This window comes from Camelina sativa, chromosome 7 (genome assembly GCF_030686135.1).
Source record: "Camelina sativa cultivar CO46 ecotype springtype chromosome 7, ASM3068613v1".
In the NCBI taxonomy this organism is placed as follows: domain Eukaryota; kingdom Viridiplantae; phylum Streptophyta; class Magnoliopsida; order Brassicales; family Brassicaceae; genus Camelina; species Camelina sativa.
In genome coordinates this window covers 4,280,072-4,298,574 of record NC_141886.1, presented here as the reverse complement: position 1 = coordinate 4,298,574, position 18,503 = coordinate 4,280,072, and the positions used below count along the sequence as shown (strand labels likewise).

The 18,503-nt window shown below is 36.6% G+C and overlaps 1 protein-coding gene and 2 pseudogenes across 3 annotated transcripts; all 3 read right to left on the bottom strand.

The window, feature by feature from the left end:
* Positions 1 to 332: 332 nt before the first annotated feature.
* On the bottom strand, positions 333 to 5,231 carry LOC147940829 (B3 domain-containing transcription repressor VAL1-like). Its single transcript, XM_087456975.1, is given in 14 exon segments — positions 333 to 1,282; positions 1,534 to 1,592; positions 1,705 to 1,818; positions 1,937 to 1,986; positions 2,099 to 2,184; positions 2,187 to 2,487; positions 2,587 to 2,663; positions 2,806 to 2,836; positions 2,838 to 2,981; positions 3,084 to 3,180; positions 3,308 to 3,870; positions 3,973 to 4,074; positions 4,162 to 4,243; positions 4,515 to 5,231. Coding segments are annotated over 14 exon segments (2,406 nt in total). The 5' UTR covers positions 4,643 to 5,231; the 3' UTR covers positions 333 to 710.
* Positions 5,232 to 8,700: 3,469 nt separating this feature from the next.
* LOC104700438 (uncharacterized) lies at positions 8,701 to 14,126 on the bottom strand (annotated as a pseudogene). The gene is made up of 20 exons (XR_015561074.1): positions 13,908 to 14,126; positions 13,503 to 13,620; positions 13,364 to 13,386; positions 13,058 to 13,245; positions 12,844 to 12,891; positions 12,725 to 12,767; positions 12,412 to 12,587; positions 12,092 to 12,187; positions 11,907 to 11,961; positions 11,720 to 11,816; positions 11,435 to 11,629; positions 10,967 to 11,120; positions 10,850 to 10,887; positions 10,453 to 10,519; positions 10,275 to 10,376; positions 10,155 to 10,180; positions 9,755 to 10,052; positions 9,237 to 9,567; positions 9,071 to 9,120; positions 8,701 to 8,996 (listed from the first exon to the last, which is right to left on the bottom strand). The product of XR_015561074.1 is annotated as an uncharacterized LOC104700438 (transcript).
* A 221-nt stretch (positions 14,127 to 14,347) lies between these two features.
* On the bottom strand, positions 14,348 to 16,416 carry LOC104700439 (trans-cinnamate 4-monooxygenase-like; annotated as a pseudogene). The gene is made up of 3 exons (XR_015561075.1): positions 15,548 to 16,416; positions 15,329 to 15,462; positions 14,348 to 15,129 (listed from the first exon to the last, which is right to left on the bottom strand). The product of XR_015561075.1 is annotated as a trans-cinnamate 4-monooxygenase-like (transcript).
* Positions 16,417 to 18,503: the final 2,087 nt, after the last annotated feature.

Sequence of the window (18,503 nt, the reverse complement as noted above, 5' to 3'; positions counted from 1 at the left end):
TGTAACGAGACTAATTGTAAAGTATGAAAGAAAAATTTTGAGACTGAGATTGAAGATATTCTTCTCAAAGTTATGCAATTGTAAACTCATTGTTATTGAAACTGAAAAAAACTATAGTATAAAAGAACATATTTTACAAAATCTATCCTGCCAATAAATCTGTCTATCAATTTTAATTCTGTCGGTAGCCAAAAGAAACGTTTTTTTAATGTGGGTTTCAAAAGTGTAGAAATTAGCTCAATCTGATTGTGTACCACATCTTCTTATATAAGATCTTAGCACTATTTATTTTCTTTTATAACCCTGAAAATCGAATGATAAGAGACAATAAATTAAGAAGAATAATCCTTAATTAAATCCTAATGCCAATTCCATGTGAGGTTGGAAACAATAAAAAGAAATTCAAATGTTACATCACCAAGCCATTAAGCTCTATTTGCCTTCTACAAAAACCCACATTAATGGAGACATAACATACTAAACTCACCACAAACCATTTGAAAAAGAAAAAAAAATTACAAAAACAAAAGACGGATCATTTCTGGTTGTCTTGACTCTTGAACCTAAGGTCTTGACTCTTGAACCTAAAACTTATTTTTCCTACAACTATGACACAACATAATCAAACACAAAACTGTACCTCTCTCTCATTCTCACTTCTTCTTCTACACTGTCCTCAGCTTTTGGTCTTTCCCTTTTTTCCTTCCATATCAGCTTGAACCTCTCGGATCTTCACCAATTTTCTCAGCCTCTCCTTCTAACTCCTTAACTCCTAAACCATCACCGTCTTGAGCCTCGCCTGAACTCTCCCCTATTTTTCTTTTTCTACTCTCGTCTTTCTCCACCGCAACAGCTTCAACATCTTCTTTGTTGTATGGATCACTGTTCAGATCTATCCTCGCTGAGTTCGCCTCCTTCTCTGCCTTACTCTTATCAGACTCAGCCTGTTCCATGTCCTTCTTCTCCTTATCTTCCGCTGCTGGTCCATCGCGTTCTAACAGCTTCTTCTTCCTCCTCATCATAAGCGTCTTGAACCTTCTCTTCACGGTGCTACACACGTTGCACCCGCAGTTGGGCTTGTGCCTACCTTTCCCACTTGGTGGCTGAATGCACACAATGCAAGAGCATCCAGCCCGGTGCCTTGGATGTCTGGTTGTGGTTGCAACCTCTGGCTCGCCTATTGTGTCTCCTAAGACTGCTGCACTCGCTAGTGCATCCAAACCAGACTGTTCTTGCTCACTTTTTGCTGCCTGGCTTTCCCCAGTTCTTCTCTTCTTGTACTCTACACAAATACACAAACAGACAGTTAGTGTCTTTGAGACTTGAGATTCTCAATAAGCTGAGTACACGTACAGTAAGCTGCGTTCATAAAACGAATTTGCAGGATACATAACAGATACATATCCTGACGTTTTTATACCAACGCCCAACAATACTATGCTCACAGTACAACTACTAGGAAACAGTCTCTCACTCTAATGCAATAAGCTAATGACAAGGAACCATGAGAGGCCAAAGTAGAATAGATTTCACCTGCTTTAAGAACATTCTCAAGTTCCTTCAGACTCTCCTCCGGTGTAGAACATGAACACCTATCACCAATGTATATTTTATTCGTTACAGCGACAGGACCTCAAGATTAAAAACCTAAAATGAATATTGATTCAGGTGTCACGAGATAGAAAAAATAGTGAAATTTCTTACCTGCTCGCGTCCCAAACATTGTCTATACATGTCCATTTGAAGGGAAGAAGAGCGTTTATAGGTAACCTTCTCCATTTCGAGCAGTCGTCACAAGATGTCCATCGTTCTTGTTCACTGGACCACAAAAGACATTTGTTAAAAAAATCGCTTGCAAGCTGGAGATAAGCACCAAGTGCAAGTATGGATATAATTCATATGATAATGTATGTTTCCGTTCATATAAAGAACTTACCCTGAAGGTGTTGTAGTGACTATAGTCCTCTTTCCAAAGACAGGAGGTTCCTGTAATAACATTAAAAAGAACTATGAGTTAACTAAGAGTAATCCAGTACAACAATGTAAATCCACATGAAACCCATTGTTAGTAAGAAAATTAACAAGGTGGACCACTTACGTCAAATTCTTCAATTTCATGCTCCTCAACGACGACGATGGTAGGCTTTGCACTAGGAGCGGGACGAAGCAAGTCCTGAGCTTCTTCCAGGTGAGTCTCAGCTCCATAGACTCTTCACTATGCAAAAGAAGTCTCTTATTTTTGGCCCCAATGGTTCGCGTTCTCTTCTTCTCTTTAACTCGTGTAGGATCATCACCTATCCTGCCCCCGTTATTCTCATTCTTTGTGCTACTACTACCACCATAAGGTGAGCTCAAATTCTCAGGCATACCATTCGATTCTTTTGGTATTACTGAGGGACCCGAGGAACCATTTATGGAGGGTGGGTTTTCTGTAACACCAGACGATGATGTGTCCTCAGTTGAAGTACCGTTGGTGACACCACAACCCTGGTTACAAATATTGGAACCGGATAAGAATGGAGCTAAAGCAGAATATTAAAAAAAAAACAGCACATTCCTGCAAAAGCCAGTTCATAGAAACCAAACCTGCATGTCTCCACCATTAGCTGACTTCCTGGAACCCATGATTAGTTTTCCACCAGGTTCAACTCGACTGAAAGTTACTGTTCAGGTGAAAAGAAAGCCACACAATGAGGAAAAAAAAAACCAACAGTTTTTGAATGGTTCATGAAGCTTTGATGTAAGTACCAACAAAATCCTGAAGCTTTGATGTAAAACTATATTATAAAGCTACGGGAGAAGTACCTGTATCACCAGCCTGTAGCAACATGGACTGTTATGCAAGGAGTGACACCTTCCAAGACATACATTCTACTGTTGTTATTAGGCCAATATCTGAACTGGAACGTCCACTCCTTACCCTTCACATCTTGGATTTTCAAAGGAATGCCTTCTGATTGACTAATTGGAGGAAAATATGCCTATATATACAACCATGCCAATAAAGTCATAACTCTCCAAGATAAAGAAACACGCGAAAAAAAAGAAGAGAAGACAGCACCATATATATATGGGAAAGTTACCTCTGCACAAGCTTTTGGAAGAACTAGACGACCAATGCGACCAGCATCACTGGCACTGAGAGTTTTCTCAAAAAGAGGTACAATGTTCAAATTCAAGCTAAGATTGTTAAGATAAACATTGGAGTTACCAGAAGTCTGTATAGAATAAGTTCTGGCCAATACCGCGGAAGTAAACATTGGCAAAAAAAATATTGAAAGCAGAGAAGAAGCAAATAAAAGGATACTTTCCAGAGATTTGCTGAACCTCTTTATCTGTATATTTAGGCCAATACCGCGGAAGTAAATGGCCTTTCCCTCGCCCTTCGACAGGAGGCCTTCCAATCCGGGCCTGAGCAGATTTACTACCCACAGGAGGAGTTGACATAGCAGGTTTTGACGGCTTTTGCAGAATGTTAGAGGCAGAGCAATGGACCATGTTGGACTGAGAAGAAGCACCAATGTGTTTCTTTCCCTCGATACCTTCGGTTGAAAAAGATGGGCTATATGGAAGTACTGACAAACCCATGTTCAAAGATGGCTGTGACGGTGATGATTCATGCATTTCCCCAGCATCCAGCCTGTACCCGGTGGTGGTATTACCAAACCCACGGTGAGGCATGAACTCTTCTCTTTTATCCCCGCCCATGACTAGTGGCTGAGCCTCACCTCTGTGGGCTTGAGAAAAGAGATCTGCTTCGTTTCTTCCTCCCTCAATATTCATCCCACTTTCCCCGTTCACATGTTGCCTATCAGCTAACGCTTTCATTGTCAATCTGCTAAACACACCTGGATTCTCACCCCTCTTATTCTGCAAAAGATTAGTAAATGTAAAGACATAATCATTAGAACAACAAACAACTTGAATATATACTACAAAACGAGTAAACCAAGGCTAGTCAAAAAAACTCACCAAATTGAGTTGATGGCAGCTAGCACAAGTACTACAACCAACACCACCATAGTCCATAAGCTCAATCATTACCTTAGAAGCAATGCATCCACAATGTAGTCTCTGTCATTGCAGAAAACTTCAATAAGAATAACAAAAATTGCAGAGATAAAGAGAAAACATATATTCATACAGTTTCACAAATCGAACCTTGTTGCACAAATAGCATTCCCTCCAACCAGATTGGTCCTTATGGAATTGTTCACAGAAAAGAGAACTCTCATATGCAGATCTATAAGATAAAAAATCATTACAACGACCAATCAATTCTTCTCTCAAAATTTTATTCCTTTTATGTACCAAAGTCACATATTTTGTGCTATTTATAGATTAAACCCATCTATCTACGTAGTCAAAACACAACAACACAATACGCAAAACCAAGGAATCAAAAACAGAGGAATCAAGAATACAAGAACAGGGTCATGAAAAAGATCGAGACTTTGATTCAAGAATCGAACAAATTAGAGAGATTGAGATTGAGATTGAGAATGAGAGAGTACCCGCAACGATAACAGAGATCAGCAAGGAGACCAGATCGAAGAGGCCAACCTTTCTTCCATTCAACAGTAGAGGTCGTACCACATGAAGCGTTCATGCACATCTTTGACCCCATTTTGACTTCAAACATCACACCTAGATTTTCGAATTCGAATCCCAATTCCCCCAAACTCTTAAATCCCTAAGAGAACTAGAACACCGAATCGGAGATGAAATCGACGTGAATTGATTTTAAAATTGAAAAAGGATTAGACTTTAGTCATGGAAACATGCATCGACGTTGTGGGTCGAAATCGAAGCCATGTAGAGAGACAGAGAGATCAGAGGATTGTTGGTGAAAAAGGAGTGTGAAAACACCGGCGGGGAGATTAAAAAAGAGAAGATTTTTTTAGACGGCGAATTGAAGAGGACTGTAACGGCGAAGAAGAAGAAGAAGAAGAAGAAGAAGAAGGCAACGAGGTTTTGGTTTTTTTTGGTTTTTTTTTTTTTGGGTGATTTTTTTTTTTATAATTTAGTTCTTCGATGTGAAAATTAGGATTATGGGTGAGATAGAGAGAGAAAGAGAGAGAGCATGCAAGAGAGTACGAAACGCATAAAAATGCATGCACGACACTTGATGAAGACTTTACAAAGACACAAAAGTAACCAGAGAGAGATTTAGTAGTAGAAGAAGGGAGAGACACAAAGTGAAAGACTTAAAAGTTTTTTTTTTTTTTTTTTGATGTTGGGATTGAGATTTTTTATTGATTTATATAGGCATGAAAATTAGGGTTGGTAGGAATCATATATTTTGGAAATAAGAATATTATGACGTAGGTTTTAAATATTTGGTTATATGTATTCTGCTATTTTAGGTACTTTACATAATAAAATTTTGGAATATCATAATTTATTTAGAAACTAATTATTTCTTTTTGATCATATCATAAATCTATAGAATGCATGCATGACACTTAAACACACATGCACACACACACAAAAAGACTTTGCGAGCTGAGGTTCTTCTTTTCTATTTTGACGAGGTTCTTACTCTTAACTTAAGAAATCAAAATTTGCATGTGTATTTTGGTTTCTATGTGATTGCCTCAAATATTCTCCACTCATAACCAAGACACAATCAAATGATCAGACTTAACTCGACTCTTTAAGAAAACTTGGTGATCATTCAGAAAAAAAATTCAATTTATTTCATAATTCATTTTTGTATAAATTTTTTTTTTAATAATCAGATATTAAGGTTATAAATTCTATAAAATTGTTATACAAATAGAAAATAATATTATATTGTCTGTACTTATCTAATAAAAAAATTATAATAGAAATTTTCGATCGCATACATGTATCTATTGTATAGTCAATATATCATTCTCTCTATTTGTATCCTAACCAAATTTGAATCTTACCATAAACTTTAGAATTGACTAATATCGTGCGCTGGATAAGCAGGATTCATATTAGATAACTAAGATCGCACGTTAGATGATGATGATTCATATTGAATGAAACTGGAAAGCATAAGAGTCCAACGCACATAAGAAACCAAACTAAAACTGGAAAAGCCAAGTTCATATAAGACTATATGGATCCCTCCAGAGCAAATTCGAATGTACAAGGTTTAATCAAAGCAGTAGTTTGAGCTAAACAATCACACTAGCAATCAAAATTTACCAAAGCAGCCAAGGCTTGAACTGAAACAAGATAAGCCAAATTGATAAACCAACCTATACTATAGCTCTAGCAACTCCAGATACGAGTCTCATCAATGTAATCGAAAATTCAAGGGCTAAACCAACACTTTTAGCGACGGTTATTGTGCTTTTTGTGGCGAGTGTGTACAATATGATGGCGATCCAGAAACGTTGGATCGAGGATGGTGCTGTGAACCCTACAGATGAGGTTATAATGGCTAAGCATCTCCTTGAATCGACTCTTATGGGTAAGCTCGTCGCCTCTCTTCTTAGATCCGGTTCCGCTCTAACTAGTACAGAATTGGAGATCCATATATTTGTTTTAGAAACTCCTGAATGTTTTGTGCTGGATCTTATTACTCCTGTCTAACATAGGTTGCTAAAAGTGTTGGTTTAGCCCTTGAATTTTCGATTACATTGATGAGACTCGTATCTGGAGTTGCTAGAGCTATAGTATAGGTTGGTTTATCAATTTGGCTTATCTTGTTTCAGTTCAAGCCTTGGCTGCTTTGGTAAATTTTGATTGCTAGTGTGATTGTTTAGCTCAAACTACTGCTTTGATTAAACCTTGTACATTCGAATTTGCTCTGGAGGGATCCATATAGTCTTATATGAACTTGGCTTTTCCAGTTTTAGTTTGGTTTCTTATGTGCCTTGGACTCTTATGCTTTTGGTAAATCTTAATATGAATCTTAGTTACACCATATGTTTTAAAATCGCTATTTTTTTTTGTTAGAAACTTCTACTATCATTCTATTGAGCTTTTTAGCCTACTACGCTTTTTACACCTTTTGACCTTGTAAGCTTTGTAAGTGTAACTACTGAATGAATAGTATGGAAACAAGTAAGTAACTTCTAATTTTAACTCGGTGAAAAACGTCAGAGTCTGGTAAAAATACTAAAAAATAAGAAATGGTATTCTATCTTCCTAATTTTCATTACTGTATCTATGGGATTTTCTTGTTGATAGCAAAATATATAGACGTTTTCCCTTTTTGGATTTTTCCATATTTTTATATAGAAATTATCTTGATTTTACCATGCGCAAGATATAATATTGTCTCAGGGCCACGTTCCCCTTATCCTTCTATTAAATCCTTTTCACCCAAAATTTATTTCATGAAACTGACTTGGATAATCCGAACCACTAGATTTATATAGAGATTGACATCATATGATTACAACTAGATTATAAAATTTAAAACCATATAATTCTCTTCTTCTTTTTTTGTATGAAAAACTATATAATTCAAAGCACGTATGAACTTCTTCAATTTTTTCACTTTGCGTGTTGCCATATAATTCTACAACTGACAATTTCGAATATTTATTGTTAAAAATTAAAGTTACTGGAAACATTCGGATACTTCACAAAAACAAAAATCACCATATCCTATGAAAGATATAACCTTGACTTGTAAATCCAATCCAATGATTAGTTTCAGTTACATACATGATATATAAGTTAACAAGTGCTAAATTCTCGAGTTTGATATGATTAAGCTCCGCTTTTTAAAAACGTTTGGCCATGTGAAACCACTTCTTAGAATAGTTGTCATCAAGAGATACTCGCTAACGTAACAAGTATCAATCTCGTACCACACATGTTGCACATGAGAATCAAACAGCCGCAATATTCTTAATTACTTTTTTGAAAAAACCAAAATAAACAAAGACCTACCTAGTCACCTAGACCTTCATATTTTTTTAGCCCGAGACCGAAGCACGCTGAATTACGTTGTTGTCAATATCATTGCTATTCAAACTCGTAATTTGGATGATGACCAACTAATTTACCAGTCGGGTTTAAGTACATACATCATAACCATGTATTTTTTTTCTTTCTAAACGTATACTGAGAATTTAACAACTTACTTAGCATATTTTTTAAAGTAATTAACATGCAAAGGACTTTGTAGGACGGCATGTAAGAAATAGAATCAACTGATAGAAACTGCAATAATGCATGATACACACCAGCTGTAATTGGGGCTCACGTTCCCAGCTTGCAACAGACATTTTTTTTCTTCTTATTAATAAAAATATAATTATAATACTAATATCAAGACATCTCATTAGCTCCATATATTTAAAGTATATGCAACATTGACTAAAAAACCTATAAAGTAGACGACACTTTTATAGAAAAAGTAAGCATTATCAACTTTATTTACTCCAATATCCCATATGAATATAAAAATATGTCATATATAAGCCATATATATTCTTGCGAGTATGTAGAACAAAATCAACGACAAGTTTTAATGTTAGAGATAGGATTTAATTTGGAACCTTTAAAATAGACAAAAATATAAACATTCGCAATACCCGCTGCACAAACATGTCTACCTAAATTTCGTCAGAAACATGTTTTACGTGATTATATTTGCCTTCATGAACTATAGTCTATAGACCCACAAAAACGGCTCGAATAGTAGTAAAGACAGAACGTGGGTTGTGACAAACACGGTTGCATGTAAAGGTAGGTACAAACGCTATATGGACAAGACAACATGATATATTGATGATATGGTTGATTTTTTAATCTGTCTGCATGCTCAATGATAATATATATCAAAATGGCACATTCCTTTATATAATATCCCCATGAAACATCTGAAATTTGGAATTCAGATTTGGTGATAACTTGAACTAAAGAGATGCGTATATGAATACTTACCTAAGTTTTTAAAGAGTCAAGGAGCCATGTCTTGTTAAAAGAAACGAATTGAAGTGTGCATCTTTCCAGCATTATCAGTTGTTGGAACGAGTCTCTACTTGTCCTTTCTCCTGATTCTATCTCAAGTTAGCTTCTTCTACTAATAATAAACAAATAAATGAATAATCCCAGGAATCAAAATTCAGTTTACCTCTGTTCCCTTGATGCTTAGCTTCCATGACTACCTTGTTGGGGTTACATCTAAAAACAATTTAAACATTCTCCATGTGTTAGGGGGGATTGAGATTTAATTATGGAATTTTGGTATTTGCGAACAGATTGTACGAGAAGTGTGTGACAATGTTCACCGTACATACTCATTTTCGTCTGAGAGGCTCTTTGCAACGGATGGCGAGGTCTCATCTCCCTGACTTTTTGGGTCATTCACTTCTCTGCTTTGCTCATTATCGTTCTCTGATAACGAGTCATTCTCGAAACCGTTTGTGTCTCCTGCTAGTTTTGATCTACGGTTTGCTGATAAACGGTTTACATAGTCGTCTTCATCATCATCATCTCCAGTGCCTCCTACTGAAAACTTGGGAACCCATGTTTCCGGAATAGAATCAGGGGCACGAGATGGACACCAGTTCGAGCTACCAAGCTCAGAGTTTAGGAAATGATATGGCTTATCCCTCTCACTTGTAATATCTGTGACAGAAGTTAATACAGGAATTTACATGTGAGAGATCGCCAAGATATTGATTATGTTATAAGTACGAAACCAGATCCAAATTGATATTCTATGGTTCTAGATATAAGATCTCTGCACCGTGGATTGAGACAGGATGATGGGCAATCCATTGAAGATGTTTCTGATAACAAAGTAAAGGCAAACCTGAGCTTATGGCTGCAGATGTAAACCCTTCTGCAAACCAATTGTAAGACGTGTCTAGACCACCTCCTCTCTGACTGGTAGATTTTAAATTTCCTGCGTTTGATAGTCTAACCTGCTTTCCAGGCCCAGCTTGTCTCTTCATATGTTGATCATTCACATCCCAATCTTCCCACGAGTCTTGGAAAAGGTCATTATTCAGATACTTACGGTCTCCAAGGTTGCAAAACGAATTAGTTTCCCTTTTCCTTTGTCTTCTTGTGGTCTCAAAACTGTGAATTATGGGTTTCATTGGTCCAAACTGACAAAATTAAGGAGCAGTGACAGTTCAGTACTATAGAAAAACTGAATGCTTGCAAAATCATAACATGTGTACACAAGAATTCTTCAGAAAGATCAATACCTGCACTAGATGAGCAAGATTCTTCGCTGTTAGGAAAAGTGAGGTGGCGTCAGGATTGCAGTTCATTCAATATGAAGCATATGAATCACAATCAGAAAGAGACATATTGAAAATGCTTACCTACGCAAACTAAGGCTGTCTTTATCTTCCTCAGGTACAATGGACGACCAAACCGGTTGGTCAAACTCATTGTCAAAATCAAAGTCAGGGGTTTTGAAATAACTGGATGTTATTTGTGGCAAGTTCAGTCAGCATGAGTTAGAAAAATGGCTCGATGCAATTTAAGGAATCGACTTACGCTGCCTTAGTGAAACCTGGATGATCGATATTCCTTTCTAGAAGATGTGATCTTCGAGTTGGTGAATCTGAAATACAGAAAAATAAAGGATTCAACAAATAAACAGGCCAAAAAGTAACTCCAACAAGTATGTAGATACATGTCTCTCCAACTTCACACACCAACAATAGATGAAGCTATGAGATACTGAAAGCAAGTGAATTAATGAATCAAAAAGATATAATTTAATTTAGAACTTCCAAGAATGATTTGAAACAAAGAGTCAATGAACTTCCTAAAGACATACGCTTAGACTAGTTAGTTTATGAATACAACTTATCAGGTCAGATGAAAGCTCTTTGATAAAAAGCATATATGCAGGTCGCTGTTATTCCTAATTTAGTTGAGCTAAACTCACCTCTAATGTTGGACCTCCAGGTCGTTTCCAGGTAATCCCTAAAATACAAAGACTTTTAATATCAAGAGGCATAGTATCACCATAGTAAAGTGACAAAATGAGAGATTTGAAGAGCACCTCTTCTTTTTCCTATGGTATTCTGCAGAAGAGCAACTCTCAGTGTAATCCTTGCCATATTTCAAGAAATCAGGGTTCAAACTTTCCTTTTCACATGGCTGTTCGCCGTTCCAGTAAAAACCATCTTCCCGGTCGTCAAGAAAGGCAGACTTAGCTAGTGAATTAAGAAAAATAAACCAAATTTAAATTTTTTGTTATTTGATCTCACAAGGAAAGAAGAAAAAAACAGATGAGGGTTCATGTCACACAACATGAAATTGCGTTCATTACATTTTATACTAGGAATATTCAGTAAGAAGTGAAATGCTACTTTGATCAAGTTATATTTAATGTAAATTGCAGAAGGTGAAGGGTATTACCGACTAAGAGAAGATATAGAAGATGCATGAAAGATAAGGGTTGCATAGATGGTGAGGTTATGCATGAAACGAAAAAGAAACCTTTTTTGCATATGACCATTCCACTCACCATCCGAGAACCTGCTGTTGTTGAAATCTGCAGCATCGCAGAAGAAACTTCTTGAGTCGCTATATTGATTTTGCAAGTGATCACTGAAAGTGAGCAGCTTTTGCTTTCTGCCCCCATCTTTAGCATGTATGGCAATGGGAGAGACCTATAACGGCTGTCATCTTGGAACATTTTGCCACTTTCAATAATTGTGTCCTGTAAAGAGGGGATGAAAATATTGGGTCTGGAAAACAAGTTAGAAATGGAAGGAATACAGTGAAAGATAAGATGACAAGAGTCTGTTACCACTTCCTTCTCAAAGTCGTCGAGCCTTGCCCTGATGTTCAATTTAGCTTGTTGACCAGTATCCTTCCATGGAGAGGAGCACCGGTACGCAAACGTTCTTTCATGCACAAGTTAATACAATCACTGATCCTAAATGGTACATAATTCAACCAAGTGCATACAAGTGCCAATCGTGAAAGCTGCCCACCTGTCTGGTGGATGTGGAGAATTAACTGGAGTTTTCGTGTTTATATTACCTAATCCTGAATGGAAAGAGTAAGAGTCACAAGAGAAAGGCATAGTAGGACATCTCATCTTAAAGACTGATCAAGATCTAGGTAAACATCGTAAGTTAAACTTTTCCCACCATTTTGTGATCTCTAAGACCTATACCTTCAACTGAAAATGCCATGTGAGCCTCAGACGGAGAAGGTTCTTCCTTGTAGGTTGTTGTATGATCATCCCCAACCAAATCAAAGACAGATAACTCTGAAAACCATTTTATAATGTATCAACTAAAATGTTGAGACTTGCATATGGCCTAAAATTCGGATAAGCAAACAGTGAAAAGTGATTGGGAAGTAAAACCAGAATGAAACAGACCTATCTAGATGCTATAGATGTTAAAAAGGAATGAAAACGGAATACAGTAAACCTCTCTACTTTCTAGATATTAACACAATAGTCAATACAAAGTTATAGTGATTACTTACTCCGCTCTGTGCCATCCAACAGATCCGTTGTGGTGTTTGCTTTCTTGAATTCATTTGTCTGGTTGTCAGGGAGACTAAAAGAAGTCCTGTAAGACAGTGAAGCATCCATAACATCCGTTGTGGTGTTTGCATTGTTGAAATCTTTTGTCTGGTTGTCAGGGAGACTAAACAAAGCCCTGTAAGACAGTGAAACATCAAAATTTCTATAAGGTGTGCAGTTCCATTAGCAAAATAATCAAGAGGATATACATGCTGAGAAAGAAAACTTGGGCAGTCACATTATATGAAAGCGAAACAACGAAAACTGCCTTGCCTCTTCGAGGAAGTAGGTTCTGCTTTATGGTTTAATGAACTTCCTGCATCACCACACATAACATATTAACATGATCATAAATGGAGAAGATTTATAAATCAAGAGTTTGGAGACCTTACCTACTCCGGATGTGTTGTCATTCAGGTTGAAGAAATCAGCATCCAGATCTTCCATTAACACAAGTGACACAAAAAGGAAGAAAGTAAATTGGGAATTATATGTCATGGTCCGAGCAATAATGAAAATGAAGGGTCCATAAACTGACTCCAATCATAAGGGAACTATAAACCACACTCAGAACGGTGCTGGAAGTCCTAACAAGCACACACTTACCAACTTTTGGACAAGAAGGTTTGCATTCAGGAATAGCGGTTGACAAGTTGAGCAAATTGAGAATATCCAGAGAGTGGTGTTCTCTTGGGTGTTGATTACTATTGTTTATATCATTAGTACATCTCTCCGACCCAACTGTGAGCTGCTGATTTTGTTGCTGTCTCCTCTGCTCAAAGTATTGCTTTTGCCTTCATGTTCAACAAAGATATAATCAAAAATGTGTGCACTAGATGTCTACGAAATCATCAATAGGAAACCATATTTTTAAAAATAATCTCATAACAGAGAAAGAAAGGGCTTACACACCTCTTCTTCACTGAAGTATGTGACTGAATGCCGCAAGAGATCACAATAAAAACGATAACAAGTCAGAATTGAAACAAATTATAAGAGAACTACGCAATTCACAATGGATCTCTAAAAGGAAAAATCAAAAGTCACTCACAGCAGCCACTTTACGCCTCGATCCTCCCATCCATTGCAACATTCTTAGGATCCCGAATTCACTAGCTTCGCAATTTAACACTCAATTGACCACAACGTTGTCTCTTCAATCGCTGAAACTTTCCAGCAAAAATGAAGTAATCAGCCTCAGAAAACTGTAATTCCATTAAAATCAAGCTTCTGACCAGAAAAATTGTATGCGAGATGAGCCTAATTTGATTTACGTAGGGTTTGCGAACTGTACGGACTACACATTGGATCTAGAAATTAGAATTTATCAACATCACCATGAACAATTCGACGCAACGATTCCATAATTAGGTTGACGAATTTCAGATCTAGGTAAAGATTCTACGAAATCTCTATAAAAAATATGGTGAAATCGAGAGAGAAGATAGAGAGATACTTCGAAAACTCGAGGAGGCTTCGACAGTATCTGAGCTCGGAGCGTATTTAGGGAAATCTGATGATTGCTTCTGCACAACGATGAAGACGATGATCTTTTGATCCAAAATTGAAGCAAGAGAAATAAAATCAAAGACACCGAACGGTCTTCTCGAAATTTCGAAAATTTCTTATGAGCACCGTTTGCAATTTGGTGTTTTCGTTTCCCGCTGCGTGATCTACGCGAGTGGAGGACGATATCTATGGGCCATATAAAGCCCATTAGCCCATATTACTCGACTGTGCTCCCCCATAGAGAAATGATCGAACTTATTTAACAAATTGTGTAAAATGACATGAGTGTTTTTTAACAGGTTTAGAAAAGGTTTCTGTTGAAGTGAGAAGAACCTAGAAACCACCAAATTAATATGACTATAGTTCAACAATCATGAGACTTTTGAATTTGATATAACATCAATGTCCATTTAAAACAATGGGCACCACTAGATTATTGCAATCGTAGCATTTTAAAGACATTTTACACAAAACATCTCACAAAAAGCAAAACATGGGGAATAATAATATTCAACAGATTTCACAAGCATCACTATAAAAAGTCATTTTTTTTTTCTTTTTGCAGAAATTTTTAAGAGTTCCTTGGTTTCATAACGATTGTGGAATGGTTAAGGATGTGCAAGCTGAACTGTCCACCTTTCTCAGAAGTATCAATTTTAGACTGTCCTGGAGGAGGAAGAAGCTCAAAGTTCTGTACCATCCTACCAATGGTGATTCCCAAAATAGGCAACGCCAATATAATCCCTGGACAGCTTCTACGTCCAACACCAAACGGCACATACCTGAAGTCATTACCGTTTGCTTCAACGTGTGCTTCCTCTTCAAAGAACCTCTCTGGTCTAAACTCTTCAGGCTTCTTCCAGCTGTTTGGGTTGTTTGCTAGCCACCAAGCATTGACAAGGATTTTGCTTTCTGCTGGGATATCATATCCAGCTAGCTTCGCCTCGTGGAGGTTCATGTGAGGCACGAGTAGAGGAATCGCCATTCTTAGACGAAGTGTCTCTTTAATCACGGCTTGAAGGTATGGAAGCCTGTGTAGCTCAGGCTCTGTCACTTGCACTCCGGTCCAAGAACCGTGTCAATTTCGTTCCTTAACTTGCTCTGGATCTCAGGATGGTTCACTAATTCCGCAATTCCCCACTCGATTGACCACAGTGTTGTCTCAATAGCTGTTTCAATCAAGAAATCAGCATCACAAAACTGTACAAATACACAATATCTAGCCTCTTCAGGGGAGACAAATAACAATCTACATGAGCCTAACTCCGAATTTACAGGATACACTTAAAACACTAATGTCCAGTTTCGTATGCAAGTAAGAGACGTCTAGAGGATTGATTACGTATACTACAAGGAAGAAATAGTTACCAGCGACGTTGATGTTCTCAACAATGTACAGAACGTTGTCTTCATTGATTTCTCCCTTCTGTTCAGCTTCAAGGATATGATCAATGGCGCATTTCAATCCTTCACTACCTGTAGGCTTAGAACTCGCAATTTGCCTGCAATGATTTCATCAATGTCAATATCCAAGAAACCCCTAAAAACCAAACTCAAAATCCAAAAAAAAAAAAAAACAGAACTCACTTCCTCTCATCAACAAAGTACTTCTTGAACAGAGCGATTCTTCGATCCTTAACATCTTGACAAATCTTCAAATAACCTCTAAGGAAAGGTCTAAGGATAGGGATGAAATCACCATAGTTATACTCAAAGCTCTGAGCTAAACGACTCCTCTCACCATTCAAAGCCTTAAGCCTAAGGAAAAGAGGATCATCCTCACTCTCAAACCTTCTATCGAACATGATACGGAACATATTGTTATACATCATCAACTGCAAACGTTTCCTCAACACGATCCCTTTAGTAGCTGAATCTGGATTCATCTTCACATCTTCAACAACGCTCGCTGCTTCGAACTCCCAACCTTCACGGTTCTGCTGAACAACCTTGTTTGTAAAGAAAGGAACCGTCATGATCCTTCTCATCTTCCTCCAGTGCTCTCCGTAGACAGTGAACACCATGTCTTGACCTTTACCTGTGAAAATGTCGAACACGACGTTTCTCGTTCTAGATCCAAACTCAACACCTTGCGTGTGGAGGACTTCTTTGGTTAGATTTGGTGAAGAGACGACGACTAGGTTACGCTGACCCATCCTTAGGAGGAAGAGATCGCCGAATTTTTTAGCGTAATCGACGAGGTTACGGTGGTTTAGATCATCTCCGACTTGTAGCCAGTTTCCGAAGATCGGAATCGGCATAGGACCTGGAGGTAACTTTAATTTCTTGCCGCGGAGCTTTGAAACCACCGTGGCGAGAACCACCGCTACGAAGACGGCGATTAGAGACTTCTCCAACAAGAGAAGGTCCATAACTGTACCTCTCAGCTGAGTATTTGATTCCGGGTGAGAAGCGAATTGGATTGTTAGAAAAATAAAAATAAAGCAGAAGAAGCTGCTGAGGAAGAAATGGTGAAAGAGGAAGAAGGTTTTATAAAGAGGGAGAGGTTGGTTTGGTTTGAGAATGGAGGAACCAACGGCAAAAAGAAAACGGCGTTAGGTGCGGGAGAGGGAGTTGGTGAAACGATGATAAACGGCGTTAGATTAAACGGTGATGGATGTGTGTGAGTGGGCTTGGTGTTGTTGATGGGGGTAGGTAAAGACCACCAAGTTTTTAAAAAAGGTGTTTGCTGAAGAAGGTAGGAGGAGGAAGAGAAGATGATTATATTTCATTACTTATTATCAACTACTAAACTTCTCTTTTTGTCTTTCTATTTGAGTGTATAAATTAAATAACAACTAAATATATACGTATTCATTAACAAAACCAAAAAAAAAAAACATAAGAGTTTGATCATTGGTTTTTTTTTATTTTATAGATCAACTATGATGGCATATATATATATATATTTACTTTCGTATCAGAGTCTTGTCAATATTTATTAGTCTCTTTCAAAAGATTATGTTTTATGATAGTCATAATTTAACGTTTTTGCATTGTTTTGTAATGTGATTTTTTAACTTTCAAACTATAGTTGGAAGTCTTTAGTAATGAAGATGAGCCCAATGCTCGACTCCTACAGCAGAATCTCTTTGGCTTTGAACATTCACTCATAATATTATAGTTGTAAGTCTCTTAGATTTTTCCTCTCAAGTCCTCTGATCTTCGGCTACAATATATTTCTAAGTTTATGTTTCGTAAATTTGCTTTGTTTTCTGTTTTTAAAAGTTCTTTATCCCCATTACAAAAAAATATTTTACTTTATATATTGATTAATTTTACCGTGTAATGCATATATACATGGTCAAAAGATCATGTACTTCTTTATGCCTCTTTGAAATCACTTCCCAGACTTTACAACATCCTTTCGCATTACACGAAAAAACATTACAGAGACCTATCGTAAAATATTTAATATATATATATATATATATATATGTAAATATTGTAACCTCAATACTTTTATGGTAGATATATGTCAATCGTTAAAAGTGGTATAAATTAACAAGTAGATTAACCTGTACAAAAGCAAGACTACTTTTATATCGCATTGATATTTATTGAGTTATCAATCATACCTCATGTTTATTTTCCTGTAAACCTTATTAACTCCATCAATTATGCCGAAAAAAGCTTACACCCTTTCCAATAGTTATCTATATTTTTTTTTGTTTAATTTTCTATTTTACATTTACGGTATAATTTTGAAGAGATATGATTTAGTATTTAGAGTATAAGATTAAAAGCATTATGCTATTTTAATATTTTTAGAATTTTAGAATTGATGTGCTAAATTTGAAACCAAAACTTATTTTTATGCATTTTGTGAAATTTGTCCTTTTCTTAATACACTTCAAAATTATAAACTTATAAATGTATATACAATATTAAAAAAAATTTCAAGGCATATATAAATAATATCATGTACATTTTATATATAATTTAATGAAAATATTATTTTACATACAAAATATTTGATTTTTTAACCCACATATCGCGTGAGTAACATTCTAGTATATATATATATATATTGAAACCAAAGTATTTGCTTAAAGTAGTCATATAACATACCTTCTATTAAAAAATATGCTTTTGATATATACAATTATAGTGTTGTTTAGTTGAGTCTGTCTGTCCTACAAAGTCCTACAAAAGTGAATATTTCTATAGACAAAACTACCAGCTACAAAAAAAAAAAAAAAACTACCAGCTACATGGGTTTATGTAGTATGATCACGTATGATCACACACTATCCAACACAAGAAACAATTTTTTTTTTTTGGTAAAAGACACAAGAAGCTCTTCAGCTCTTGTGGTTGAGTCAGCCCCGTCTCAAAAAAACTTTTGTCCCTAGACATATAATTTTTTTTAGGACCCTATCCAATATAATTTTTTTTTTCTTTTTTTTTGTCCTATGGCCATTGCCTCTCTCGCCCTAGGTATGAGCCCGGGGCTGGGTTGAGTGGTACATCATTTTGAAAGATTAACAACAAACTCCCGGTTCTCATTTTATCCCAGCCGGCTATAGTTTGTAATCTCATA